The sequence below is a fragment of the Globicephala melas genome, chromosome 15 (genome assembly GCF_963455315.2).
Source record: "Globicephala melas chromosome 15, mGloMel1.2, whole genome shotgun sequence".
Lineage (NCBI taxonomy): Eukaryota > Metazoa > Chordata > Mammalia > Artiodactyla > Delphinidae > Globicephala > Globicephala melas.
The window spans coordinates 86,390,360-86,416,933 of record NC_083328.1 but is presented as its reverse complement, the minus strand read 5'-3'; the positions used below and the strand labels follow the sequence as shown (position 1 = coordinate 86,416,933).

General features: G+C 58.6%; 2 protein-coding genes across 8 annotated transcripts; both read right to left on the bottom strand.

The window, feature by feature from the left end:
- Positions 1–2,619: 2,619 nt before the first annotated feature.
- TPD52L2 (TPD52 like 2) lies at positions 2,620–19,609 on the bottom strand. 7 transcript variants are annotated; one of them, XM_060285818.1, is made up of 9 exons: positions 19,416–19,607; positions 16,885–17,030; positions 14,945–15,093; positions 14,017–14,076; positions 9,617–9,718; positions 6,599–6,625; positions 5,782–5,823; positions 4,715–4,763; positions 3,947–4,187 (listed from the first exon to the last, which is right to left on the bottom strand). In XM_060285818.1, exons 1-9 carry the CDS (start codon positions 19,432–19,434, stop codon positions 4,092–4,094), a joined length of 690 nt encoding a protein of 229 aa, XP_060141801.1. In that variant the 5' UTR covers positions 19,435–19,607; the 3' UTR covers positions 3,947–4,091. The 7 variants fall into 7 exon arrangements, with proteins under 7 accessions (XP_030697434.1, XP_060141801.1, XP_060141802.1 ...); XM_060285819.1 differs by lacking the exon at positions 14,017–14,076 and having other exon boundaries at positions 19,416–19,609; XM_070043797.1 differs by lacking the exon at positions 5,782–5,823.
- Positions 19,610–21,571: 1,962 nt separating this feature from the next.
- Positions 21,572–23,387, bottom strand: ABHD16B (abhydrolase domain containing 16B). The gene is given in 5 exon segments (XM_060285346.1): positions 21,572–21,930; positions 21,933–22,052; positions 22,055–22,835; positions 22,837–22,999; positions 23,239–23,387. Coding segments are annotated over 5 exon segments (1,572 nt in total).
- Positions 23,388–26,574: the final 3,187 nt, after the last annotated feature.

Here is a 26,574-nt window from a genome sequence, read left to right as displayed (position 1 = left end):
TGCCCGGTACACCGGCATGCGCCAGTTTTCATCCTAGAAGCCATCCAACAGGTTTTCTGGCCAGCCTCCCCACTTCCATGCTTGCCCACCGGCCATTTTCCACTCAGCGGAGTCATATTCTTAACACAGAAACTTTATGACATCCAAGTCTCCCTAAACACGTTGAGTAAAATCCAAACTCTTTGCCAACAAGCTCCAGCCCCGTCTACCTCTGCCCACTTACACCTCTCTGCTAGCATGCCGGCCTTGAACTGCCCAGTTTGTCCGAGGCTCAGGGCCTGTAAGTGGCAGAGAGCTCAGGAAGTCGCCTGGCGGCCATTAAATTGTGCAACATCAAGCAGGCACGAAAAGGCCTTTGAAAACCAAGAAACAGAAGGGCCAGATTAGTGTCTGTTGATTCAAAAGGATTAAAGATCCCGGGCCAGAATCACAGGAGTGAGAGAACCAAATGAACCCGGTACCAATTTCAGAATGAAGCTGTGTTGGGCACTGCAAGAATGAATGAAGCAGGCCTTAGTGAGTCCCTCCTTGACCTACTAGTTCCACTTTAGGGATATTCTTTCTAAGAAAATGTTCCCCAATACAGAAAAAGTTGTATGCACCAAGCTGCTCTCGATGGTGTTATTTGTAATAGTGAAAATGGAAACCTGCACAACTGTACAAATAAGCACATTCAAATGGAAAAATATAGTTATAAGATGTATACGAAGGTTACCTAATAGCACTGAAAATTTTTGTGATAGCTCCTGAAAGTAAAATGAGCAAAATGCACGATATATATTAGAAGTACAGGGCTTCCCTGGTGGCACAGTGGTTGAGAGTCCGCCTGCCGATGCAGGGGACACGGGTTCGTGCCCCGGTCCGGGAAGATACCACATGCCGTGGAGGGGCTGGGCCCGTGAGCCATGGCTGCTGAGCCTGCGCGTCCGGAGCCTGTGCTCCGCAACGGGAGAGGCCACAACGGTGAGAGGGGCATATACCGGTTAAAAAAAAAAAAGTGAGAGAAGTACATTATTACAAATATGTCTATAAACAAACAAGCCAACCTGTTTGGAGAAAATATGAGGAAGAATACTGTCAAATATGGACAGTGGCTGCAGTCCGGCCCTGTGCTTTGCAGACCCTTCAGTTGGGCCAGGTGGATGCCTTTATCCTCACCTTGAGAGGAAACTGAGACTTCAGGGAAGCAGGTGCCATGGCTGCCCTCCAATGCCAGCCCCACCACTTGCTACAGTCCTTCAGGCTCTCAAAGCTTACCTCACGGGTCCGTTATTTAGGGGGAACACCTGAGGGCTAGGTCCATGTCAGGCTCATCCTTGTACCCCAGAACAAGAGCCTAGCAAACTCTTACCCACAGGCATTTAAGTACTGAGTAAGTGAAGACCACATGGAACCCATTTCCGTCGTCAATGAGAGTAAATGCTGACTGGGGGCAGCGGTGGTGCTTTCTCCACTTGGCGCCGCCTCATGTTGTGTTGCACTGCCGGGCTGGGGCGTTTGTCTCACACAATTCGAAGCCATTAACTTTCCCTGCTCTTGCATCTCAGGCAAGCCGTGCCCTCTGACCCCAAAGGACGTCCGATGCTCCCAGTGAAGGGACTTCCCACTGGGCACACCCAATACAGCAGGAATGGACACATGTGAAGCACCAGGGCAGTGCAGAGCGAGGCTCTCCCCAGAACAGTTTTGGGGGTGGTGCGGCTAGCACTCCAGGGCACAGCGTTAAGAAGGAAAAGCAGAGTGCAGGAAGTTGTAAGCCATCTTTTCAGTAAGAACGGGAAGGGAATGAGAATACACATTCGTAGTTGCTCGGTTTTGCATGAAGCAAGCACTGGGAGGGTGAAGAGTCATCGTACAGGGCAGGTGGGGGGTGTACAGGGAACAGGCGCATTTGAGCGGGCCTCACACCCAGTATTGACTTTTGAATCCTGTACACGGAGGACCTTAAGAAACTTAGCAGAGAAGTCCTCTCCACAGCACCCCTGCACTCCACCCCCAGGTCCCTGCTCCCCACTCTGCACCACCTGAGCTCACCCCCCCGCCCCGCCTCATTCCTCCAGGACTTGTCTACCCGTGGTCGGCACCTTCACGTGGTGCCCCAGCGGAGTGGGGCCACGAGGACGGGAAGATGGCCGCACACTGCTGGCCCAAGGAACGGGACCCTCTTCTTCCCAAGGTCCGCCCCCCTCTCAGCGAGCCCCTCCACCCACCCACCCAGCCGAAGACACGGGTGCCCTTCCTGCACCACAGCCGTTACAGCTGCAGCCGGACGACCTCAGGAGTTCAAGCAGCTCTCACGCCAGGCCCGAGCGCTTCAGTGGGGTGGATCCTGGCCGGCCGGACACCCTCTTGCTGCAGTGCCCACCTGCATGGCTCCGGCAGCTCAGCCCAGACTCGACTGTAACGTGGCCGGCTCCTCCCCACGGTCCATACCCCTTCCCCAGAGACCCCACAGCTCTGTCACCAACACACCCTCTCATGGCACTGAAGATCTAGAATTTGTATTTGAGACCATCTGTTCCCTGCCTGCCTCTCCCTAGGGTGCAGGGATCCTGCCTGTCGGTTACTTTGCCACTCTTTCGCCACCTTCCTGAATGAAGTAAGATACACCACACAAGATTAAGTGGGTTTTCCCCCAAAGGAATGCTTTATTGACAAATCACCCGTTATCTACTTTAAGGAAAAGATAAATCAGTTATTACACCTGCATCCTGCCTTCCCATCACACCCCATCTGAGAGATTCCAACCCTGGGGAAGGAGCACAGAGCAGCGTTCCTCCCAAGGCACGAGTGTGGACGGCAGCCACCCCCCACCCCCCAGTGTGTCTGAAGTGACCAGCAGACACTCAGGTACCAGACAGCACATCACAGTCGACCAGAGTAGACACTGAGCTGACGGCTCCTTCCCTTCAAGAGTGCACAGATGCCGGCGAGGTCTCTGCCCGCTAAGAGCCTGTAAGGCACAGAGCGCCCCTCCAGGTGCGCCAGACGTGGAGCCCTGGGTGAGAGGCTGCTGGGCTGTGGCAGCATCGGAGCAGAAAGAGATCTTTGTAGCTCCTGAGAAAAGGCAACAGCAGAGTCCCAGCTGACCCGACGCCCTGGCCTGACCTACCTGCAGGGTCTGCCTGTTGCTCGCTGGCCCTGGCGTGTGCCACACACCCAGGTTGGAGCCGCTGATCGGTGACGTGCCAGCCAGGCCCAGCCTGTACAGGGGCAGCGCCAGCCCTCTGTGAAGGTGCTGGTCTTTCTTTCTCCCACCCCCACCAGCCAGTGGGAGCTGCCCCGGTCACTGAGAGGAGCGAGAAGCCAGTTTTCTATACGGGGATGGAACGCACTCGTGAAATAAAACACACCACTGGCACAGAGGTGCTGCCCCTCGGCTGGATGCAGGATTTTACACAGCGCTCAAAATCCACTAAGGAACCCTCGTTTATACATATAAAAACATTATAAACAAATAAAACATAAGGCAATATAAGGCGTGCACTTCAGCTTGAGTCCAAAGGAATAACATTCTCTAACTGGGAGGCTAAAGCTGCTTTGCGTAGTTTTACTTTCTGAAAAACCCACTGCTTTTAAAAAATAAAGAATTTGCTTTTCTTAAAGCTAGATCGTTAGTGTAATGGTTAGGCATCTGCTGCTACTCAGCCTTCTGGAAGCTCTCAGAAAATGGGGAGTTTTCCTGTTTGGCATTTTGAAATAAAACTGCAGATCAGGCAGGGCTTTCTGGATGGCTCTTCCTTCTGCGACTTAGGGAAGGAATTTTTATACTTATCGCTCTCCCCCCCCCACCCCGCTTTCAACATGCTGATCTACTAACAAGACTCCCAACAGGAGCTTGGCTTTGGTTCCCACCCTGGGATCCACCACCCTGCCCGCTTCCTGCTCCAAGGCAGGACGGCGCAGTGATTTGCTGATCTGCCGACAGAAGGGGAGGCATCTGTGTACAAGACATGTTCTCTGACCCATGCGAGCGCGGCAGCCACGTCTCCACGGGGATGGCGTGATTGTTCTCAACACCCGCCGCTCGAAGTTGCAGTTGTGGCGATGACGGTGTGCTTGTTCCGTGGCTGGGCAAAGCCGCTACGGGCTTAGAAGGGCGTGTGATCGGGCAGGGGTCTGTCTCCACTCCCGGTCGGGGAGGGAAGGTTGTCACTGCCATTCTCTCTGCCACTGACAACCTTAGACTACAGATGGGAAAAGACCAAGAAAGAAGAACATGAGACAGAGCACGCACACCTAGCAGATCCTAGGCCCGTGCTGGGAATTCAAGGTGTCCGATTCCTACATGAGTTTATGTCACATGGACGCCGCTCAGCAATACAGAAAACAAATCACCAACACGGGAAACAGGCTGGATATCTCTCTAGGAAACTACACAGTGAAAAGAGCCAATCCCCAAGAGACGACACGCTGCGTGGCTGCATTTACATGACGTTCTTGACACAACAGAAACGGAGAGCAGGTTAGGGGCTGCCAGGGGTGTAGAGCAGGGGGTAGGCAGGCCGCAGTCTCTGTGGGGATGGTGGAACTGTGCTCTGTTGTGACTGTAACAGCCACGCGTCCTGGTTGTGACACTGCAGGACGTTACCACCGGCGGAAACCGCACAAGGTACAAGAGCTCTCCGTATCATTTCCCATAACTGCACGTGAACCTACAATGACTAGTGACGTGTCCCACCCCGGCAGAACTGGGCGGTCCAGATCCAGTTACCTTTATGGTCCCAACTCGGTCCTCAAATGACTTGAAGGTGGCAGAATTCCTTTAAAGAGAGAGAAAGATGTCAGTATAAGGAGCACACTGCTTTGTCACCCTCCTAAACCTGAAGGAACTCGGGGTTAGGGTCATCTTCTGGAGAGATCCCTGAGAGATCCCGAGGTCTCACTGCAAAAACATGATGAGCCAAAAAAAGGGGAGGGGGCACACATGTTCAGAGGCTTCCCCGGGACAGAACCGAGGTCAGCCACACCCCCCAACTGCAGGACAGAAGATCTGCATGCCACCAGCTGGTGAGCCCCAGACTTCATCTGGGCAAACTGCGGACCCCTTGACTGGGCAGCCGGGGGATGCCGGGCACGTTTCTGCTGCGCCCTAAATGCACATCTTGGGGTTATGGGAAGTCCCACGTGTTCTTCACACAGATCTCTCACAGAAATCGAGCAAGAGGAAAACCAAGGAGCATTCGGAGAGCAGAGAGTGACGAGGAGGCAGAGGACAAAGCAGGCCAGGCCTGGTCCCACCCAGCCCCCGTCCCCCTCCCTGGCTCCGCAGCTCCCTGAGCCCAGGCCTCTGGAGGCAGCCTGTCAGTGACCCCTGGCACGCTCGGGGGACAGCAGCTGCAGCAGATTCTCCTGGACGGGGACACGAGCTCTGCGGGGACCCAGGCTGCACCACAGAGCAGGAGCGAGCACAGGTGGGGACTTCGAGGAGGAACAGGTCCTGGCTCTGGCTGTTCTCAGGACATAGAGAGCCACCATAAAAATCCTGGAGACACCTGAGACCTCTTGGCGTGTGCAAGCCTCTCTGTCCCTTCCGGCCCGGCCCTGAGGGCAGCCCCGGAAAGTTCCAGGTGGAGCCCAGTTTGGGGCCTCACCCCCACCAGCTCTTCAGCCTCGAAGAGTATCTCCCAACCCTGAGCCAAGAGGACGCTGAGGGGGAAAGTGGTCCTTGGTTCAGGGGTTTGGGGAGTGAGACGGACCAGCTGAAGCCACCCCCTCCCACCGGCCTCCCAGTGGGGTCCCAGCGGGCTCAGGGAGCCGTGGGGTGCGGGGGCACGTTACCTCATGGCCGGCATACTTATGGAGTGGCGGATGGAGTGGCTGCTGCTTGGAAGCATGGTAGGAGCAGAGAAGGAGAGTTAAGGCAAGGACAGGACCGGCCTCCCCGTGCAGGAAGCTGAGGCCCCGTCCACCCCGCACCACTGAAGCAGAGAAGCCACAAGGCTGCCCTCGGGGGGAGAACCAGACCCGGGTGCCCCTCGCATGGCCCCAGAAGCGTGACACTGCCGGAAGAGGGTGCTGGGACAAGGAAACTAAGACGCCCTTGGCCTGGGGTGCTAAAGACACTTCTGGTGCCAAGAACCGCCAGGTGTCCCCACGTGACTTAACAGCCAGCTCCAGAGAGACCGGCAGAGCAAGTAGGAATATTTAAAGTCACAGGCTGCTCTGGACTTGGGTTCCAGACCTCCAAGGCGGAGGAGCGGCTCGATCAGCACGAGGTAAAGGACACTCGGGAGGCTGTCTGACCCGGTCCCAAGCACCCCGCGGCAGAAAGAGCGCTCGGTTGCGGGGAGGAGACCAGCTCCACTTTGAGGGGCAGGACTGCTTCTGGGGGAGGAGGACATGGGGACACGACGCCTTGAGGGCCGGCAGGGCCCCTTCCTTCCAGGAATAGAGTCAGGGGTGGGCCGATAGCTACTCGGTGAGGCCGGGTCAGAACGGGCGGCAACAGGACCCAGCCGGCTGCACAATCAGGGGAGGAGCCCTGAACCCGTCACGCCACTGGTGACCACCTTGCTGTGCTGGTCCCACCCCCACCTTCATCCGCACAGCCTCCCCTGGGGCCAGCTGTGCCCAGCGTGTCCAGCGTCAGTCTTACCTAAAGGAGTGTGAGAAGGGCCGAGCCCTGAGAGCGGCGGCAGGAGGAGAGAAGAGATGCAGTGTTAGGAGGGGCGCCTGGTCCTGCCCCGGCCCCTCTGCTCGAGCTCCAGAAGAGCACAGGGACGCCGGCGACCACGCTGCCAGAGGAGGGCACGTGCCCCCTCCCCAGCCTCTGCCCCGCCCTCCTGGATGCGGTCACATACGAGGGACCCTCGCATCTGACTACGCCACAGACTGGAGAGAAGGAGCCCAAAAAAACAAGCAAAGCGAGGGCGTGAGGTGCTCTTCGGCCCCCGGGGTCGGTGCCTCCCCCAGGACCCCATCAGCCTGCACTCCAGCTGGGCCGGGGCGCCCCCTGCACCGCGACAGGGCCTGCGACACCCCCAGGGCTGAGAACTTCATGCTCTGGCTCCATCACCACAGATGACAGAAGCTGACCAACAAATCTGAGCGTGTCCAAGGGCAGCTGCCCGGGGGGGCGGGGGGTTGGGGAGGGGGACAAGGCCACCCCAACGTGGAGATCATTTCAGAAGTGACAGTCACGTGGCCTGACGTACCCACACCGCTCTGGTGGGCGGCAGGACCTGCTCTGCTCGGCAGGAGAACGAGCCCAATGGTGAGAGGAGGCATGTGTCCCATCAAAGGTCACCCAGCTGGACGGAGGCCTGACCCTGCTTTAAGTGGGTTTTTGGCCCCAATCCAGTTCCCCCCCGCCGGGGATGCAGAAGGCCTCTCGACCCGGGCTACTCCTGGACGGGCCCTTCGAGACACCAGTGTGGGGCTGCTGTCCTGAAGGACTGAGCAGCACCTGACCCTGAACGTGCAAGGGAGACCTCCCTGATTCTCCTTCTTGAGAAGCTCCAAACCACGGAGGTAAATGGGCCTTGGCCTCAGAAACCACCTGAGACCACGTGGTGAGGCGATGGGAACACACCGAGGACCCTGCGACCCAGAGATCACAGTACCACTGGAATCGTGAGAGCAAAACCAGCAGCAGGCACTCGAGGCCCCAGAATGAGACCCCAGCCAACAGGCACCGGGACCACGCGCCGGTTCCTCTGCCGGTCTGACTCACGCACGGCGGGCACAGGACCTGCAGCGACACGGCCACTCCGGGTTCTGAGCAGACAGCGGGGGCAGACGGAGCATGGGCCGCGTCGCTGCTCCCCCAGATCGAAGCCGTTCGCGTGAGGAACTGCCCAGCAGGCTCGCCCGCAGCCGCTTCCACACGCGCCCGGGGCTCCGCCCTCTCGCCTGCTTTCCAGCCAGAGTGCTCCGAACACGCTCGAAAGTGAGCGAGAATACTGAACGTGAGCGCATGACACGAAAAATGAAAGAGAATGTTCCCAGAAGAGGACGAAGCAGACCTCTGTCACCTGCTTCAGATGCCCTGTCATCAGACCAGCCTCTGCAGGAAAGCACAGACCCGAGCAGACGCTCCCCTCGCTCTGTGACGAACCCTGGGAGTGAGGCCTGGCCGCCAGGGGCGTGTGATCAGCCTGTCGCCAGGCTTACCCCAGCCTGGCTCAGGTGGTCACAGTAGGCATCCCATCGAGCGTCAAGGGAGACTCGATCCAGGAACACACCCAGAGTCAAGCATGAGCCGAGCAGCGCGAAGCCTCGGGGAGCAACTGCCACAGGCCCTCCTGCTGCCAGCGCAGAGCCACCGCCTGGGGTGGGGGGTCCCTCTTGTGCCCGAATCACAGCCATGGTGGGCAAGGCCTGCACCCGAGCGTGGCCCGCAGGGTCCCCCATTGTAGAGGGTGCACCCCTGAGGCACAGACTGCCTAATACTGACGGTTCAGCTGCTCCGAAGGTTTGAAGTTTTTCAAAATAAGAGGCTGGGGGGGTCAAGGAGAGGAGACGGGTAACGATGTCAAACAAACACTGATAAAACGTGAGCACGGCTCCAGGCACCAGCTGTCCTCTGCTCAGCCGGGTGGGGCCTGGGGCTTGTGAGCGCCTGTGGCCATTTGGCCAGGGCAGGGCTCCTATCTTGAGGCCCACGAGGCAGCCACAGGCTGTGAGGCAGGGAAATGCTTACCCTAAGCAGGCAAGAAGGAGCCCACTCAAGGGTGAGAGGTGAGGGATCAGGGCCAGGGGGACTCCCAATGCCACGCTCGGCAGGCCAGACCCACAGCAACTCCATAGGATTCTTGGCTATGAGGAGATAGGGCAGGGCCGGCAGTGGAACCCGGGGGGCCAAGTCCAGGGTGCTGGCGATGGGGATGACCCGCACTGCCCGCTGTCTCTCTCCAATTAGTCCCAACAACCCCGAGGGAGGCCCTTGTGAGGGCACAGCAAGGAAGGAGCTCAGCCAGGAGCCACACCCTGGCCTCTGGCTCCAAGGAGGCCCTGCGGGGGCAGCAGCGAAGCCCAGAGCAGGAAACTCAGGGTGAAGCCTGGCTTGGGAGCGGCGTGGCCATCAGGCTGGGGGTGGCCACTGTTGTGTGTGGTCCACCTAGTGCCCGGGCCCCCCACTCTCCCTGGCCCCAGAGGCACTCGGGTGGCCAGCAGGGTCTCAACCACTTCTGGGACAGAACGCTCAGTCGGGGGCCCTAGCGTGCAGCCGCACGCTCTCTGAGGGCAGGCCTGGCAAACACCCCGGGAAACACCACGCTTGCCCTCGACTTGTCCAGGCTGGCGGGCCACCCAGGCTGACGCTGCCCCGAGGCCGAATCGTTTTCTCTCCGTGGAACTTCAACAAGAAGCATCGCCTCCACCAACCCTAAGTACCAAAGTTACCCACAGGCACCAGTGACCCCCCCCAACCCCGCACCCCAAGAAACATACAAATAAATGGCAGAGATAGCCGGTAAACAAGAGTTTGTGAACCAACGGGTCAGGGGCTGGTGTGGCCACACCTGTGGGTGGTGAGGGGCCCCTGAAGCATGTGCATCTGAGCCTGGAGGCTCAGGCAGGCTTCCTGCAGACCCTCTAGTGGATCTAAACCCCCTAAAACCCCACCTGCCTGTCCCAGCTCTCAGGGTGGAGGTGTCAGGCCAGGGAGTCTCACCTCATGTCCCCAAGCTTCCGGCTGATGGCAGAGCCCATGGTGGACAGGGCTGCTGAGGTCTTCTGTCCTGCCTGAGAGAGGGTTTCCTGGGTCTTCTTGTAGCTGGAAGGAGAAACACCAGTTAAACCAACCAAACAGAAGGCGTAGCCATGCCTCCCCACACCAAGGACAAGGCACCCAGAGAAAAGAGGGGGCGGTCAGGGCGGTGAGAAAGCCTGGCCACCAGGAAGAGGACACGTGTCCTGTCTCAGGGCCCCCAGGGGACTGCATGAGGGACAGATGCAGCACTGCCAGGTCACGACCCCCCACCCTGTAATAACACCGTTTTCTGCTCTTCCTGTAATGCAGGCTCCCCTCCGTGGAAACTTACTTGCCCCACCCCTACAGCAAAGAGGCCCACAGAGCCCAGGGCCTGCGGCCAAGCAGACCAGCCCCTCAGGCCCTCCTGGGGCTTCTCTTTTCTCTTCTCGTCTAAGACAGTCCTCTGAGGACAGAACAGCTCGACCACACCCACAGGGGATGCAGCCGGCAGTGCGGCCTGTGCCGGGCCAGCCTTCAGACCCCGAGCAGCCCCTCCAGCCCTCCACCCTCCTGTTCTGCATCTACCATGTCCTTTGAGAACTGGTTCAAGGGGGTGGTCTTGGCGGAGACGGCCTGTTCCACACCCTCCTGCCCCATTCACCCACAACAAGATGGCTCGTGACCTCAACGGCAGTGGCACAGGCACGGGCAGGGTGCCTGGGCCACAGGGACGGCAAGGACACCCTCAGGCCCAGGCTGAGAGCCAACACCTACAGCTGCCAGCACCCCACCCAGCCCCCCGTCCAGCCCCCACCAGAAACAGAAGACACAGCAGCCTGAACCCAGGAGCTCCTTTCTAGCCAAACTGGCAACCCCACAACAATGGCTCGAGATGGTAGGGCTCCGGAGACGCCAGCCGGCTCCGGCCCTCCTGGCACCCCCAGGTCACAGGGGGCTGGCTCGGACAGCACCAGCAGTGGGGCTTCCAGGCCCCTTTCCCATCCACCCCACATCGTCGCCCTCGGGAGGCCCCACGTGAGCGCCTGCTACCCGCCTCCCTCAGGCCAGCCTCCTACCTGGTGCCCTGCACTCCCCGTCCTGTGGGGACGGCCTGGCCCCAAGCACCCTGGAGGGGCCTCCCTCCCCTCAGCTGCAGCCACTCACAGCACAGCAGGGCCCGGGCCTCAAAACACGTCGCTTCCCAGCAAGAGTTTGGAAATATCTTGAAATCGCTAAGACATTTGAGTTTATCTCAGTTTCCAGAAGGTCAGTGATTCTGGAACACACTGTTAATAACAGGGAAAAAATAATTTCTAAAATCCTTGCCGAAAAATCTGCTTCTGCGTTTTCTGGCTTCAAAAACTAGTAAGAGGCCTCATTCCGAACCCAGGCCTTAGAAAACCCTGACAACGAGAAATTCCTCCCCCAGTGATAGTCTGACACGATCACAGAACTTAAGTGAACAGGAACTCAAAGTCCAATCACCTGCCCAGTGACCCAGGTATCTGGACAGCTGGGGCCTGGACAGGATCCCCCGGGCCGAGCGACAAGGTCCATTCTAGGCCACAGCTGATTCGTACCAAAACCCAAAGTCCACACCCTCCTTTCAGAGGGTTTCCACGCAGACTGTGGTCACAATTCTCCCAGGCGTCTTCTGACTTGAAGACGCCTTCACCCGGAGCTGCCACCTACACCATGGCCTGTCTCAGCGTCTCTCAAGACGGTGGCAACAGAAGTGGAGCATCCTGAGGGTGACCTAGCAGGGGGCCCAGGCACTGAATCACCAGCAGGAGAGGCGCGTGCTGTGGGCCACTCTGCAGGGAAGCACCCCTCTGGGACAGATGCGGTGCCGAGGCCAGGGCAGAGCCAGCGTCTGTGTCCTGGTAACTCAGCCCCACCCGTGCCTGAGAGCACCAGGCTGTGCGGCCCTGGCCGCTGCCCCTTTGGGAATTCCTTTCACCTTTTAGGAAGACAAAGGCCTCCTCCCAGGACCAGTGGGCGTGGCTGTCAGTCAGAGGGAGGCATCTGCTGGATGCTCCTCCTCCAGGATCCTCCCTTGGGGGGCCGTCTCCACCTGCCACTCGGTGGGGCCCGTGATCCCAGACTGCCTGGCCGGAGACTACAGCTCCCGGACCACAGTGAAAGCACAATCTTATTGTTGGTCTGCAAGGCTGGGAAGATACCATCCAGCCCCACCAGGCACCCCTTGACCACAGAGGAGCTACCTGAGAACAAAGCCACTGTGGGGAGAGTGGAAGGGGGAGGGACACAGGTTGGGAGCGCTGGTTGGAGCCCCGGGCAGAGGGCCTGGAGCAGGGGCTTCTCGCCAGGCAAAGCCTCCCCGTCCCTCCTAGGCTGACACTATCTGTAGCTGTGCTTTCTGTCACCTGCGACCAAAGAACTCAACGTGCCAACGAGTGACTGTGCAATTTACTGGTGTCCACACAAAGCACGATTTTAGCTATGATCCACCTAAAAAAGGATCCCATTAGGTGATCACTTCACGACCAACAGAGCACGGCTGCTGAATCAACAGCTGGCCGAGGGAAGAGACCCCCCTCCCAAACGGCATCAACCCACTCACGACAGGACCGCTGCACCAGAGCTAAGTGCTCGGGCTGCACACGCCCGCCTCTTCCCCCTGGGCGGCGCTCTCCGAAAGGGACCCACCAGCACACGGATCGCGAATCGCGAAAGACAGGGTGGCTCCGAGGCTCTGGACGCGGAACCCCAGCAGCGGTCTCCGGCAGCCACCGCCAGGGAGGCACCAGTCAGACGACCCCGAGAGTGCAGAGCAGCTGTGTCGCGTCGTCACCGTCCTGGGCGATCACTGCAGAGACGCCTCCAGCCCTGACGACTCTACCACCAGACTAGGGGCTAAGACCTCGTGGCCGCTGCCTGATGAAGCGCATGAAAAGGGCCATCCCACCAGCCACACCTGCAGGCCCAGAGCCACAGGGTCCGTTCAGAGGAGTCAGAACCGTGATCGTCAGAAACAGTATCCCAGCAGCTTCCCGTCAACTGGCTTTACAGAACAGCACTAAGATCTCCCAAGGCTATTTTCAGCTCTGGTCTGCACCGTGAGCCTGCCTGCAGCAACGGGCTGCCCTACCAAGCCACGCAAACAGCACGAAACCCCAACCACCAGACCCACTCGGTGCCCGGCTCCCCTCGTGACCCCAGGCTGCAAAGGCTCCACGCACACAGCTGGCCCACCTGGGCTTCCGGGCACCTCCAAGACAAGCTGGGTCACAACCATTTCCTCTCAGCCCAACACAGAAGGGCTTTCTGCCCATGCCTTCTGGCAAGCACGACAGCACTTCCTTCTAAGCGAGACCTCCCAGAAGGTGACTATTTTAAAATACTGCAGGGGCTTCCCTGGTGGCGCAGTGGTTAAGAATCCGCCTGCCGATGCAGGGGACACGGGTTTGAGCCCTGGTCCGGGAAGATCCCACATGCCATGGAGCAACTAAGCCCGTGCACCACAACTATCGAGCCTGCGCTCTAGAGCCCGCGAGCCACAACTACTGAAGCCTGCGCACCTAGAGCCCATGCTCCACAACAAGAGAAGCCACTGCAATGAGAAGCCCGTGCACCACAATGAAGAGTAGACCCCACTCGCCGCAACTACAGAAAGCCTGCGCACAGCAACGGAAGACCCAACGCAGCCCAAACCTAAATAAATAAATAAAATCTAAAAAATAATAATAAAATGAAATACTGCACCACCCAGTTCAAAGGCTATACCCAGAACGGAGCACGAATGAAGCGCTACCATCTTGTTTAAGAATCTCAAATAAGACGTCGGGAGTCCTTCTGGACCAGAGGTCTGTCAGACACACAGAGCTACCCGTGAGGGTTCTGCGCTCTACTTATTTTCTGTGTGGCTGAGAGCTTGGAGTTTCTCAGGCCAAAGGAGCTCCTTCGAGATCTGACCCGCACGGCCCACGCTGCGCCCCCAGCTCAAGAGCCACCCCTAAGTGCAAGAGACCCTGAGAGCACCACAGCTGGAGCCAGGTCTGCAGGGGAAGGAGGGGGAAAAGCGCCATCAGCATCAGTCCAGATGGCGCCCAAGGTGCATCACCAGCCAGACGTGGCCCAAGCTCAGCTCCGGCCTCTGATCTGAGGGACACACATCAGGCAGGGGGAAGTTTTCAGTGTGGTCTGGTGGCGGAGTGAACTTCCTTCAGCATCTGCACCCTCTTCCAGAAGCATTTAAAGGACAGTTTCTTTTGTGTTTGAGAGGAGAAAAATTATATTAAAAATAAAATAGCCAAGAAACACCACAGCTAGGTCTGAGCCAAGTGTGCACAGCCTCCCTGTCCCTCAAAGGTGTCAGGAGGGGAGAGGATGGAGGTGCCGGCAGCAGAGGCACTCACAGGTCCGACTGGGTCACTTTCTCATTCCACTCTCCAAGTTTCTCAGAAGTTTTCACGTAGCTAAAAACAGAAAGTCTGTGGTAAATGATTTAGAAAAACTACTTCAACTCAGGTTTCAAACTGGCAAGTGACATTCCAGGGAAAACAGAGAAGGACCACTTGGTAGGAAGACTGAACGTTCAGCCTGCTTCTGCTCAGCACCGGCTCTGCAGGCCCAGGTGAGGCATCTGCAGGCCCAGCCACTCTCCTCATGCCGAAGGAGGGCCTGCTCACTCGACGGAAGCTGTGTCTTGGGGAACAGCTGGGAGGAGCAAGGAGGGCACAGCCCATGGCCCCAACACAGCCACCCTTTGGGGTTCAAGGCCTACAGTTTCCTAGGACAGAGAACTGGGCCTTTCCTAGGGCAGATTTATGAAAATTGACTTGGTCTTCCTGTGGGAACCTGGCTTCTCAGACAGTGGGAGACATCTCCCATCCCCCCACCTTGGAGGATGCGTTTCAGAGGAGCCACACAGCCGCACTACCCAAATTCAGAGAGGTGCGGCACAGAGGGTCTGGGTCAGAGGTCCTGACCACGTCATGCCCATGAGAAGGACTCATGTCCACAGACTCACGTCGGCAGACGCTGACCTGTGGGGACCATGGAAAACCAGCCTCATTAAGCACCTAATTCGTGTTCTCTCCAATGGAGACCCTGAAACATAGTCTTCTTGTCAATTTCGGCTTGGACAACTAGCTAGCACGTCTGCCGCCTTTTAAAAACACGTGTAGACTCTACACTCTTTGAATAAATACAAATTCAGTTGCTGGCAAGGATTCAGGGCCCCCAGCTGGCTGCTTCCAAGCGGCACACTTGCTGACCCTGCTCCCAGGAGGCCCCTCACCCCCAGGACTCAACGCCCATCAAGCAGGTAGAGCAGACACTCACGCGTTAGACACCTGTACATCATGCCAACCCCTGGACAGGTTCTGCTTCAGGCCCTCCAAGGTAGAAAGGCCCAGCCTCCTCTTCAGCTCTCCACAGTGCCTCTCCTTGGCTGCCAGCACCTGGCGCAGAGTGACAACTTCCTCCTCCACCTGCAAAAGCACGGTTACCAGGATTCAGCCACCACTATGGCAGGAAGTGACCACCATCCTTACACACGTCGCAGTGAAGGCCTTCTCAGAATCACCTAAGAATTTTCCATTTACAGAAACACAGCTCGTCTTAGGAACAGTCTACAGCAGGCATCGGTTCTGTTTGTATGTGGCACCAGCACCTTGACTTCTTCTGGAGAACTGTCCCGCCCCCCTAAGCCGAGTGTTCTGGCGGGGCTACTGACCACAGTGCCCACCCGTGGATGACAAGCAAGACCTGTCGGAGCTCTTCCCTGGGACTAGGAACGGGTGTTAGAAGACAGCAGCCCCTTTCTGTCCAGGCTCCGGGTCTGGGTGTGAGTAACAGAAGGTGGGCGGGTTGGCAGCCAGGCCCCATCTGCACCATGGGGGAATTCCACACGTCGGGGGAAGGAAGCAGAGCTGACAGACGGATGGGTGGCCAGAGACCCACGTGACAGAGAAACAACCCTTATGACAACATTTGTGTCCCAAGGTCAGCTGCCGGCCTCGGCAAAAGCCACTTACAGAAGCCCAAAGAAAATTCTCTTTTCTGCTTAAAGTAATTTGAGTTGGGCAACAGAAAAAATCTTGACAATAACGACCAGAACCTTCTCATGTCTTAAAACAAAGACTGAACTACAGAGAGGAGCATCCTTTAGAGCCTTCCTACTTTAGATTCTCAATACTTCCTGCTCCTTCCTGCTCCTATGTGAACAGCTACTCTAAAAAAAAAAAGTCCCTTTCTTAAAAAAATGACTGTTTGGGTTAACGCACTAACAACAGCCTAAAGCCCCATATATCACTAGATTCTGCTTTAGAAAATACTGAAAAAGAAACGATTCAAAACTACAGGATCATCTAAGGCCAAACTATTACCAGTCACCCCAGCAGTGACACTCGGTGACTCGAACTTTCCATTTATGGTGCTTTGGGCACATGGGCTTAAGGGCACGTGGACACGCAAGCTGAAATTTTTAAGAAACACAAGAGCGTCTTCATTTTGCAATTCACCTCTGAAAAAAACCTTGTGGTTTTATTCTCTAAACCAACATGTCCTGAAATAAAAGGCAAAACGTAAGTCTCCTGGGACTTCCTGCTGCTTCTCCTTTAACCTCCGTTCAATTCAGAAAGGGCGGCTTCCTCTGTGGTCTAAAACCTGGTCCTGGGGCTGGGTTTGTCCGCATGACCAGCTCTGCTCAGACCCAGGCCTGGACCCAGGATGTATCAGGACGGGCTTGTTTCCGAAGACGGAGCAGAGAACTGCAACAAGCGTGCTCCAGCCTCTGCCTGACTGACGCCAACAAGTTCATTTCCCCAGATTCTGGAATCTCAAGTGAGTCACTATTAGACTCTGTATCACACCGTAAAAAGAAACACTCTTGGCAGTTAGTCTGAATAAAAATTATACGCAGACACTTTTGTTCTTAACTCCTATTTCCTCTTAAAGAGCTCTCACTTTAAAAAGATCACACGAAACGCTTTTTACAGAAGTATTTTAAAAAGAAAAATGAAGATCCAGGAACTGATATATCCATGGGGGACTCCCAGCAGATGGTGTGCTCCAGCAGCTGCCCCATGCGGACATTCTCCTCATGGAGCCCCCACAAGGTGCCAGACACACGCCAGCCAAGGGCTGCAGAGGGCAGTTTCTGTGGGGCTCCAGGGACAATCTCCCAGGGCAATTTCTCCAGAGCACAGCCGCACTCTGGCCCCTCATCAGGCTGGGAGGGCCTCACAGTCACCCCCGGATGGACAGCCATGGCACAGCACCTTTGCAAGCTCAGCCCTGAGCTCCTCCGCCTCGGCATCTGTCAGACCCTCCACAGCAGGAGCCTGGGCGGCCACCGCTGTGTCGACAGGGACATCCGTCATGGAGTCGGACAGCAGACCTTTGTTAGGAGAATTCAGGTTGATATCTGCCAGAGACAAAATGCAGTCAGAGAGCATCAAATAAGAAGTCACAGAGGAAGAGAGGACAGAGGTCTCCACCGAGGGAGAAAGCAAGGGTGCAAGGGCAGGTTTAGGAGAAAGGGGCGGGGGACCCGTGGAGACAATGCCTCTTCTCTGAAAGGTTCTGCAAAGATGGTTTTGGCCACCAGACTGGGAGCAGCCACATCTCAGGCCACCCAAGTTGCTTCTTCAGGTTCTAGAAATGCTGGCACAAGGCAGCCACTCCCTAAATCTGGTTCCTCCTGTAAGAACACTATCTTCACAGACAGGAAACCTTTGTTAAAAACAAAGCCGCTGGATCTAACAGCTCTTCCATTTTTTAGCGTGAAGGAACTTAATACAGCTGTAAACACTACCAGCACCACTTTCCAATCAGCTGCTCGGCCAGGGCGCAGGCTAAGATTACACACAAGGAACACAGTCATCCAGCCCCTGTGGGGAGTCAGCAAAACAAAATCCGTTCAGTTCATCCTCGACCCTCACCCCACAGCAAGAAGGCTGCGGCGGCGTGCAGAGGGCACTGCCTCCTCACACCTCTGCTACACCCAGACCAGGATCGAACCCCTGCGTCACGTTTGTTCTCCACGTTAAACGCACTTTCCTGTATGCATTAGAAGGTTACAAGAAAACCACGTCTATGTCGGTTCTTTCCAATTCCAAATGCAAGGCCGTCGTTGTTCAGTACATCATACGACCAGCATTGAAAACATCTTCCCTTTTGATCCGCACGTTCTGTGAGGAGACGGGCTCTGTATGGTGTTTGGCACATTTAAAAGTAAATTGAAGGGAACTCCCTGATGGTCAGTGGTTAGGACTCTGCGCCTTCACTGCCGAGTGCCCACGTTCAATCCCTGGTCAGGGAACTAAGATCCCACAAGCCAAGCGCAGCATGGCCAGAAAAAAAAGAAAGAAAAGTAAATTAAAGGCGCAGAACAGTAGAAGTGTCTTTAACTGCAGGTATGTTTGTCTACTCTAGAAACCCCAGAATCTGCTAAAAATAGGCGAAATGCCCTTAAAACCAGACACTCTGTTTAGCTGGCCGTGTCATTCCCTTCACATGTCCCACAGCTGGAGCCATGCACTTCTGTGGTGCTCTAGAAATGTTCACTAAACGAAGCTTTTCTTTTTAATCAACAGATTTCAACATTTAACTGAGATCAACCTACGTGGCTTTACTTCATCGTTCGTACCTGCTGTGTTGACCCTACTCAAATTCAGTAAGTGCCTCGAGATCCCTACAACTTTTCTATTCTTAAAAAACAAATAAAGGCCCTCAACCACTGTCTGCTTATACAACTGTGTGCTCACCCAACATGCTGTGCGCTGCCCAGTCTCTGGGTGAGACCAAGCTCGGTACCCCCTGCAGGCAGACGCTATTCACACCCTGACTCAGAGGTGACCAAGGTCCTTACCAAAGGACCTACAGAGAGAATTAGCAGGGGCTGCTGCAGTAGGCAACACTAGGGGGCCAGAGCCCCTCACCTGGGTGAATCTCAGCTCAGCCTGTATAATCATCTGCAAAATGGGGTTTTTTTGGACCATTATAAAAAGGTTATTGCGAAAATGGAAAAAGATCTGAGAAACAGGCTTGGAATGGTGTCTGGCACATAGAAGGTGCTCAGTAAATGTTTTCTGTCGTTCTCGCGACCGGAACCCCACGCTTGTGACGAATTCTAATGTTTAATTAATACGCTGACACAGATCAAACGATAGAAAAGCACCCTGAAATCATCCAGTGTAGTTACATCAACGTAGGATTAGCACTCCCTCTAGAGCCCCAGGAGGGAAGACAGACTCGTACCACCTCCTCAAGATCTGAAGCTTCTGGGCCCGCTCCACACCCCCCAGCGGCCACCTCCAACTAGTCTGGGATGTCAGTTCCGGAAACAGGCCTGGTATGCTGGGTGTGCCCCTGACTCACTGCACCCTTCCCCCTCCAGACAACTCTGCAGTAGGCTGGGCTCCGAGCTGCGTTGCCACCCAAGGGGCGCTGCGCCCAACGCGAGGACGGCGTCGCCTCCCTTCCCCTCCCCGGGCGCCGCGCACGGCACCTCGGCCCGCATCCAGGGCCGGATGGGGTGTCCCCGAGGGCCCTGCGCAGGGCCTGAGGGCGGCCCGCCGGGCAAGAGTCGGGCGGGGGCAGAGTGGGAGCTACCCGGAGTGACGAAACCCAACGCTCTGGGGCGAGGGGAGGGCGCTGCGGAACCAGTGCTCAGAGCGATCCCAGCGGGGGTGGAACACCCGCCAGGAGCTTCGAGGCCGCGCGCGTGGGAGAGGAAGAGGTGCCGCGGGACGGCGGGCGCAGGCGGAGGGGCCCAAAGGCCGCCACGCGGCGCCGGGCCCGCGGGTACCTTGGCCGGCCGAGTCCATGTTTTGGCGGCGGCCGGGCCGCAGCTGGCGTCGAAGCCGGGGTCGCGGGCGCAGTGGGAACCGAGCGGGCCGCACCAGGTGTCGCTCGCCGCTTACGCACCAGCCAGCTGAATCGCCTCAAGCGCCGCGGCATTACGTGATCAACAGCGAGACGACCCACTTCCGCTTTGACGCGCGCTCCGCCCCCCGTCCCGCCCCCACGAGCGGTGCCCAATGAGGGAGGTGTTTTGGCCTAGTCCCGGTTCATCAGCTTAATATGATTGGTCGAGGCTGCGGACGAAGCCGGAAAGGGAGGTCGGTCCACCAGCGAGAAGCACAGGTAGAACGGTCTTGAGGTGCACGGAGTAAGGTGGGAACTGGGAGGACCGTGCAACATGGCGCTACGGGATCCCGGAGGTGGGCCTCTTGGAGGTCTCCAAGGTGTTTGCCCCTGCCTGCGAGCGCCACGGCTCACGTGCTTCGGCGGGTCAGACTCAGGCCGCTTGCGATCCCTCCGAGGCCTGACCCACTGACCTTGGGGCTCTTTTTTTTTGCGTCTGTCCTTTTTGTAGGGATTTTAAAGTTGTATGGGGGTTGCGCAGAAAAAGGCGCGACCACGAGTTGCTCTCTTCTGGCTGGAGGCGCCCTTCGACCCCGTGTTCTCTCACTTCCTTTTCACAGCAATCCGGTGAGACAGATGGGGCCCTCCCCACTTTACAGATGAGAAAACTGAGGCCAGAGTTACTTGCCCATCACTCAGCTAGTTGCTTCCTGCAGACTCCGGAGAAGGGTTTGCCAAACTTGTCAAAGGAGAGGTGTGTAGCCATTAGGCAACCCGGTCCCGCTAAAACAAGTCCCACGACTACCCTTCCTTGGCTACTAATTGCCTCTGCAAGCAATCCGTTAGTGCAGGGGCCCGGGCTGCACAGCAGAAGGTGAGCGGCGGGCAAGTGAGCGAAGCTTCATCCGCTCCCCACCGCTCGCATTACCGCCTGAACCTTTCCCTCCCCCTGTCCGTGGAAAAGTTGTCTTCCACGGAACCAGCCCCTGGTGCCAAAAAGGTTGGGGACCGCTGCTTTAGTGGCATTCAAACCCTTGAGGATCTGACCCTTCTGGACAGCATTCCCCCTAACAGCCAAGCCACCCTGCAGGTACTAATCCCTAGGAAGGAAACCCATTCCTTCACCTGGCTAACTCCTCTTACTGTCTCAGCTCAAAGCTCACCTTCTCCCCATAGGTCTTCCTGGTACTTTAGGTCACCTTAAGTACCTGCTTCTGCTTGCACTGGCCCAGGTGCATCCAGGCCAGGTCCTGCTCTGGTGCTGTCAATTATATGCCTGCCCCACTTGCCTTCTTTCAGCTTTTCCAGAGCTTCTAGCTGGAACCACCCTGGCCAGCCCCTGTCCCCAGGGGTTGAGGACAGCCAGTAGGCCCTGCTTCATACAATTAAGGGCAGGTGGTAAGGATGCGACTGCATTACAGATGGTGGTGGGCAGAGGGCTTGTCTCTCATTTTGTATGGCATCCCTGAGCCAGGAACAAAGCAATGAGTGATCAGTGCAGGTGTGTCTGTAGTCCCACCTGGACTGCCTGCCACTTACTCTGAGTCTGTGGTTCCACGGTGAACCCCATCCTGTAGAAGCCAGGAATGGGGCTGGGGGAACCCTATGAAGCAGCAGCATCGCACTCCTGGGGAGGTCCAGCTGCTAAGACTTTTACAGCCCTTCCAAAGCCAGTGTTCTTTCATAGTTAGAGGCGACTTGCACAGACGCTTCAACACTCATCTTTCCCAGAGTCATCCTGTAACCCAGGCCAGGTGAAGGACGCCTCCTGTTGTCCCACAGCCCATGTTCACACCATCCTTTCTAGGTGATCAAGGCACCCATCACACAGTGTTGCCATAAACTGGGTCAGGTTAATCTTTGCATTCCCCTTAGGAGCTGGGAGCAGACTGGGACCGTCCACAAATGTTGGAGGGAGGAAGAGAAAGGAGGGAAGGGGATGCCCCAGTGAGGGAGAGTGCCAGGTCTGCCAGGTCCCTATGCACTGCCCCACCCTCCCCCAGACACAAGGTGGGGATCCCAGGCGGGGATCCCAGGCAGGGCCAGCTTTACTGGTTTGGGGTGGGGGGTGGGAGAAGGGACACGCAGAAGCACAGTCTACAGCCTCCAGGGCAACTAGAAGGCCTCAGGTTCCAGCGGACTGCAGTGGGTCGCCTCCACGTTCTTGAGGTGCTGGCGAGCCAGGAACGGCGCGAGCTGCCAGCGCCGCCGCCGGCTCAGGCCCTGGCCCACTAGCCAGGGGAAAGCGAGCCCGTGCGGGCCCCAGGCCTCCTCGTCCTCCTGCCGATCCTCGCAGCGCGCGCGGTAGGAGCGCAGCAGGGCTAGGCACCAGTCGTCGTCCACGCGGTAGCGCGCGTAGAAGGTGGCCTCCTGCGCCAGGCTGCCGGCACGCAGCCATAGGGTCACGACAGTAAGGCCCTCGCGCGCCATCACGGCGGGGTAGCGGTGCGGCAGCAGCGCAGGAGCAGCTCGTTGCTGCGGTGGCCCTCCACGTCGCCCGACGGCAGGGGGCGCAGGGGGCCCGAGGTGCTGACCACGTCGTCCGGCGTGTGCCGGAGCAGCAGCACCGGCCGGGGCAGTGGCATAGCTGCTCGGCCACGTTGAGGTTGAAGTGCTCGCGCACCGTGCGCACCACCAGCCCCTTCCAGCTGTGGGGCTTGACCTTCAGCGCCAGCGGCACGAGGTCGTCGAAGGTGGCATCGAGCACCAGTGCGCCCAGCTCCGGGTACGTCATGGTGGCCCACGAGGCCGTGAAGCCGCAGATGGACCAGCCGTAGACCACCACGTGCGCGGGCGGGAAGTGCAGGCGGTACAGCGCGTACTTGACCACCACGTCCATGGCGTTGGCGTCGTGCTGAGGGAACGGCGCGCCCGTGCTGCCCCCGAAGCCCGGGTGGTTCCAGCCCAACACCGAATAGCCGGCCTCCAGCGGCGCCGACAGACAGCCCATCTCGTAGAAGCCGGCGTTGCCCTCGCAGCAGATGGCGAGGCGCAGGCCGCGGCCATGGCTGCCCAGGCGCTGGCGGCGGTCCATGAACATGGTGTCGATCTCGTTGCCGTCACAGGCCACCAGCTTGGCGCACCGGCCGCGGTAGCGGTCCACCAGGCGCTCCTGGCCCTGCCGCAGGAGCGGCAGCAGCGCGCGTGTCATCAGGAACATGGAACTAGGGTACACGAACCAGCGGCCCACTGAGTGGGCCAGCACGTAGCTGGCGAGCTGGCCGGGCAGCTCACTGATCTGCTGCAGGAGGCACTGCGCCTGGCTGCGCGCCCCGCGGGACGGCCGCCCCTGCACGTCTTCGCCCAGCGCCGCGCCCTGCAGCAGCCACATGCCCGCCGCGGCTGCCGGGCACGTCAGTCCCCCGGTGACCGCTGTGGCCCCCGGCGGCGGCGGCGTGCACGTCATCCCAGCGGAGGTCCACAGGCCAGCCGCGGAAGTTGTAGGTGTAGTTTGCTGTCAGGTAGATCTTGAACAAGTGCACCAGTGCCTTCACGAAGCAGACGACACACGTGGGCGCCGAGGTGCTGGGCCCCGACAGACAGCCCTAAGGCCCAGTCGCCGGGCCGGGTCGCGCTTGCAGTGGGAAATCTAGGTCCGGCTTGGAGTGCGGTGTCAGGGCCGCGCGCGCGCGCGCGCGTGGGCGCGCGTGGCCACCTCGGGACGTGCCTCCTCAGGGCTTGGCCCTCGTGGCCTTTATGACCTGGGCCCACGGGGGCCCAGGGGAGGCGTCCTCTGCCCGGCGTGGGCCGGCTTTGTGAGTCACCGTTGCCCGGGAGAGGCGGCACTCTGTGGTGGGCGCACAAAGGGTTCCCGGGCGTGGTGGACCGCGCCCTCCCCCAACACCCCCGCCCGGGCCACAGCCTCAGGACCCTGGCGCGGCCACACCGTCGCCAGGCCCTCTTTGGCCCGCATCCTCCCGGGGCCTCATTAGCCTCTCACCCACCCCCAAGGCCACCTCCACCCGGGCCTGAGCAGCGTCTGGTCCCCTCCTCCTTGAACTGTAGGTGGACACCCAGGCCAGAAATCAACAGTGCTGACCTCTTCCTGGGTCTCACCGGGAAAAATACAGGGCTGCCCATGGCCCTGAACCCCCGCCACCTCCAGAGGCGCCTGCCCTGGTGGGAGAGGGAGCAGAGACAGGACGAAGCAGCCCTGGGGATCAGGCTGTGTGAGAGTCTGCAAAGGCTACGTGGGACCCCCAGCGGGCCGGCCAGGGGGAGCAGCGAGGCTGGCTGTGGGGCTCTTTGCTCACTTGCCTGTGCCCCTGCCCTCCACACCTTCCTTCCCAGGAAAGGGGGTGAGCGCAGGCTGGAAACCTCCCCCCTGCCCGCCCCTGCCCCCCGCACCCCCCCAGAGCCGTTCTGGATCCTCTTTCACTGACGCCTGCAGAGGCAATGACCTTCTCCAGGTGGGTCGTGCCTGGCCAATGTTCCTCATTTTCAGCCCCTGGTCGAGCTCTCCTCTCCCTGAAACCACCCCACAAGATGTCCCTTCTCCTTTTCTGGAGGGCTCTCGTGGGTTCTCCTTTCTCTCCTGCACCAAAGTGGGCCTGCCCCCCTGAGGGCAGAGAGCAGGGCAGAGTCCATGGGGGGAGGCAGAGAAGAGCCAGGTTCCGGGGGGCTCCTTCAACAGTTGCCTTGACCTGAAAGGGAGTTTGGCAAACCCACCTGGGCCCTCGGAACCCAAGAGGCCTGCCTTGGAGACCCCAGCCCTCTGGGGAGGGGGCGCCAGGCCCCAACAAGTCCTCTCTGCTCTACTGCCCTGGGAAGCTGAGCTGGGGCATTGCTGGCCCAGTCATCTGCCACCAGGCTTGGGACACAACTGAGGACGGACGGCTGCTGTCCTCCGGGGCTGGCGGGCAGGAGGGGTCAATGGGCAGAGTGAGTGAGTTGAGAGGTTTGAGTATCCATCCCCCCAACCCCTGTTTCCAGGTAAAATACAGAACACCCAGTTAAATTTGAATTTCAAATAAACAACCAATACTTTTTTTGAGTATAAGTATGTCCTAAATATTGCATGAGACATACTCATATTAAAGTATCATTTATCTGAAATTCAACTGTAATTGGATATCCTGCTTTTTGGTTTGTTATTTTTTGCTAAATCTGGCAACTCTACCCCCAGCGCCCCTCCCCCAGGCGCTGAGATTCTGATCTTCCTGATTATCCAGCTCCTATCCCAGACTGGGTCGCTTCACTCATCAGTTAGGTCCTGAGGCCCAAGGGGGTGGCCCAGAGTCCACAGGCCCACCTGGGTGAGGGCTCCGCCCCTGTTCCTTCTGCCCTGAGAGCACTTCACTTCTTTACTAGGTCCTGGGTGGCAGCAGGGGCAGTGGGGGGACCGCCCCAGGAGGGAGCCTGCAGGGTGCCCTGCCTGGGGTCAAGGGATGGGCAGAGCTGCCCATGGGGATTGGTGGTCCTGGTGCACCTGAGAAGCCTGCCCCGGCCCCGAGGTTAGGGGGGGCGTGTGGGCGTTTACTCTCCTAGGGACCTCTTTCATAGACTCATATCCTGGGGTGGGTGGGGGGCTACGTGCAGACCCAGAGGCTCCAGGCTCACTTCGCGAGCCCTCAGGAGCGACCCCGACAGCAGAGCAGAGGCCTCGTTCTGTGCTCAGCCCGAAGCCAGGCGGACGTAGCGGCCACGGTGGGGCGGCCCACAGGATCGTCTGCACGGTATGGTGGACACACCACATTTTGTGCTGATTCCCCGGGGAGAGGTGGGGCATGGAGAAGCAGCGTCCTCCTGAGGGTAGTCTCCCATCTTGGTTGGAAATAGAGGCTTCCCTTTGGCCGGGCCCACCTGCCCTTGGCTCCCCCGGCAGAGCAGGAAGCTTGGAGGAGGGGGAACAGCCAGAGACCGGATTCTGGGGGGCAGAGGTCAACGGGCTGGGGCTGCTGGCGCCCCGGAGCCCTTACCCTGTGTCTGGCTTGGCCCCTGACCCCACCCGCCCTGCCCCCAGCCCACAGGAGCCCAAGTGCCCCAGAACCACCAGCTCTGTTGAGACAGGAAAGCACATGACAGGAAGGGAGTCCTCCTCCTGCCGTCCCCTCTCCAGAAGAGCCCCCAGACTGGACCAGTTGCAGCAGCAGTGACCTCTTGTGCCCCCCCCCCCCCGCCGGCCCCGGTCTGCTCAGGGAAGGTGGGGCTGTGTCCCCAGTTTTCGGTGCTCAGATGGAAGAGGCCACCCCCCAGTGTCCACCGGGAAGACATCTGAGCGTGCGTCCCCCCTCCCCCACCCCCTCCTGCAGGGCTTGGCTGGGGTCTCTGACCTCTGGCCTCCACCCCACAGGGCTCCCACCCTCCCCCACTGAGCAGGACTCCCTCCTGGCCGGTTGGGCTCAGCTTCCCCAGAGGCCCAGATGTAGGCTGCCAGCCTCCGAGGAGGAAAGGAGGGAGAGAGGGAAAACCAGTCCCAGAGGCTGGAGGGGCGGCGGCAGGATCAGAGCCCCTGGCAGAGGGTGTCCAGGCTCTGGGGGCAGCACCGGCCCTGGGAAAGCTGGAGCCGCCCCACGGGAGGGGGAGCTGAGTCTGCACAAACGCCTCTGCTCAGGAAATGGGGTGCAGGGAAGGTAGGGGGTGGCTCGGAGCCCGAGGACAGGAGGGGACGTTTCCTGGCGGATGCGGGGTCAGAGAAGGGGCGGAAATGGCCAAGACAGCTGCTGAACATCTGGAATCACAGAGAGTTACCGGCGCCCTCAAGGATGGCGGGGTTTGTGGGGAGCTGTGCACACCCCCGCCCTCTCCTCCTGCCTTCCTGCGGGTCAGTCTCAGCCTCCCCTCCCACTGTCCCCCCCATCAGAGTAAAGCCTGAGTTGGGGTCAAGAGCCCTCCAGGCCAGTCGGACGGGGGCCTCCTTCCCCGGGGGCTCGACCCCCTGGCTGGTGCACGGTGTGTGCAGGCCACAGCCCCGCTCCTAGGGTGGTCCCCGGGGCCCCATGCACGACTGGAAGCATCAGTGCACACTCGGAGCCCCGTGTCGCTGCCGGCAGAGCCCCTCGGGGCGGACCTTACCCTTTCCACTCCTGCAGCCCCCACTCGGGGCTTGATGTAAGGCGATGGCTGCATTATGTTATGCAGTGTCACACAGGCTCCCTGCC

Coding starts and splice junctions, on each gene's coding strand:
- TPD52L2 (XM_030841574.2), bottom strand. Junction 14,077..14,944: donor GATGTACAGGTGTCTAACGC/GTGAGTGTCTGC, acceptor TTCTGTTTTTAG/CTACGTGAAAACTTCTGAGA. Junction 9,719..14,016: donor AAAGTGACCCAGTCGGACCT/GTGAGTGCCTCT, acceptor TTCTCCTTCCAG/CTACAAGAAGACCCAGGAAA.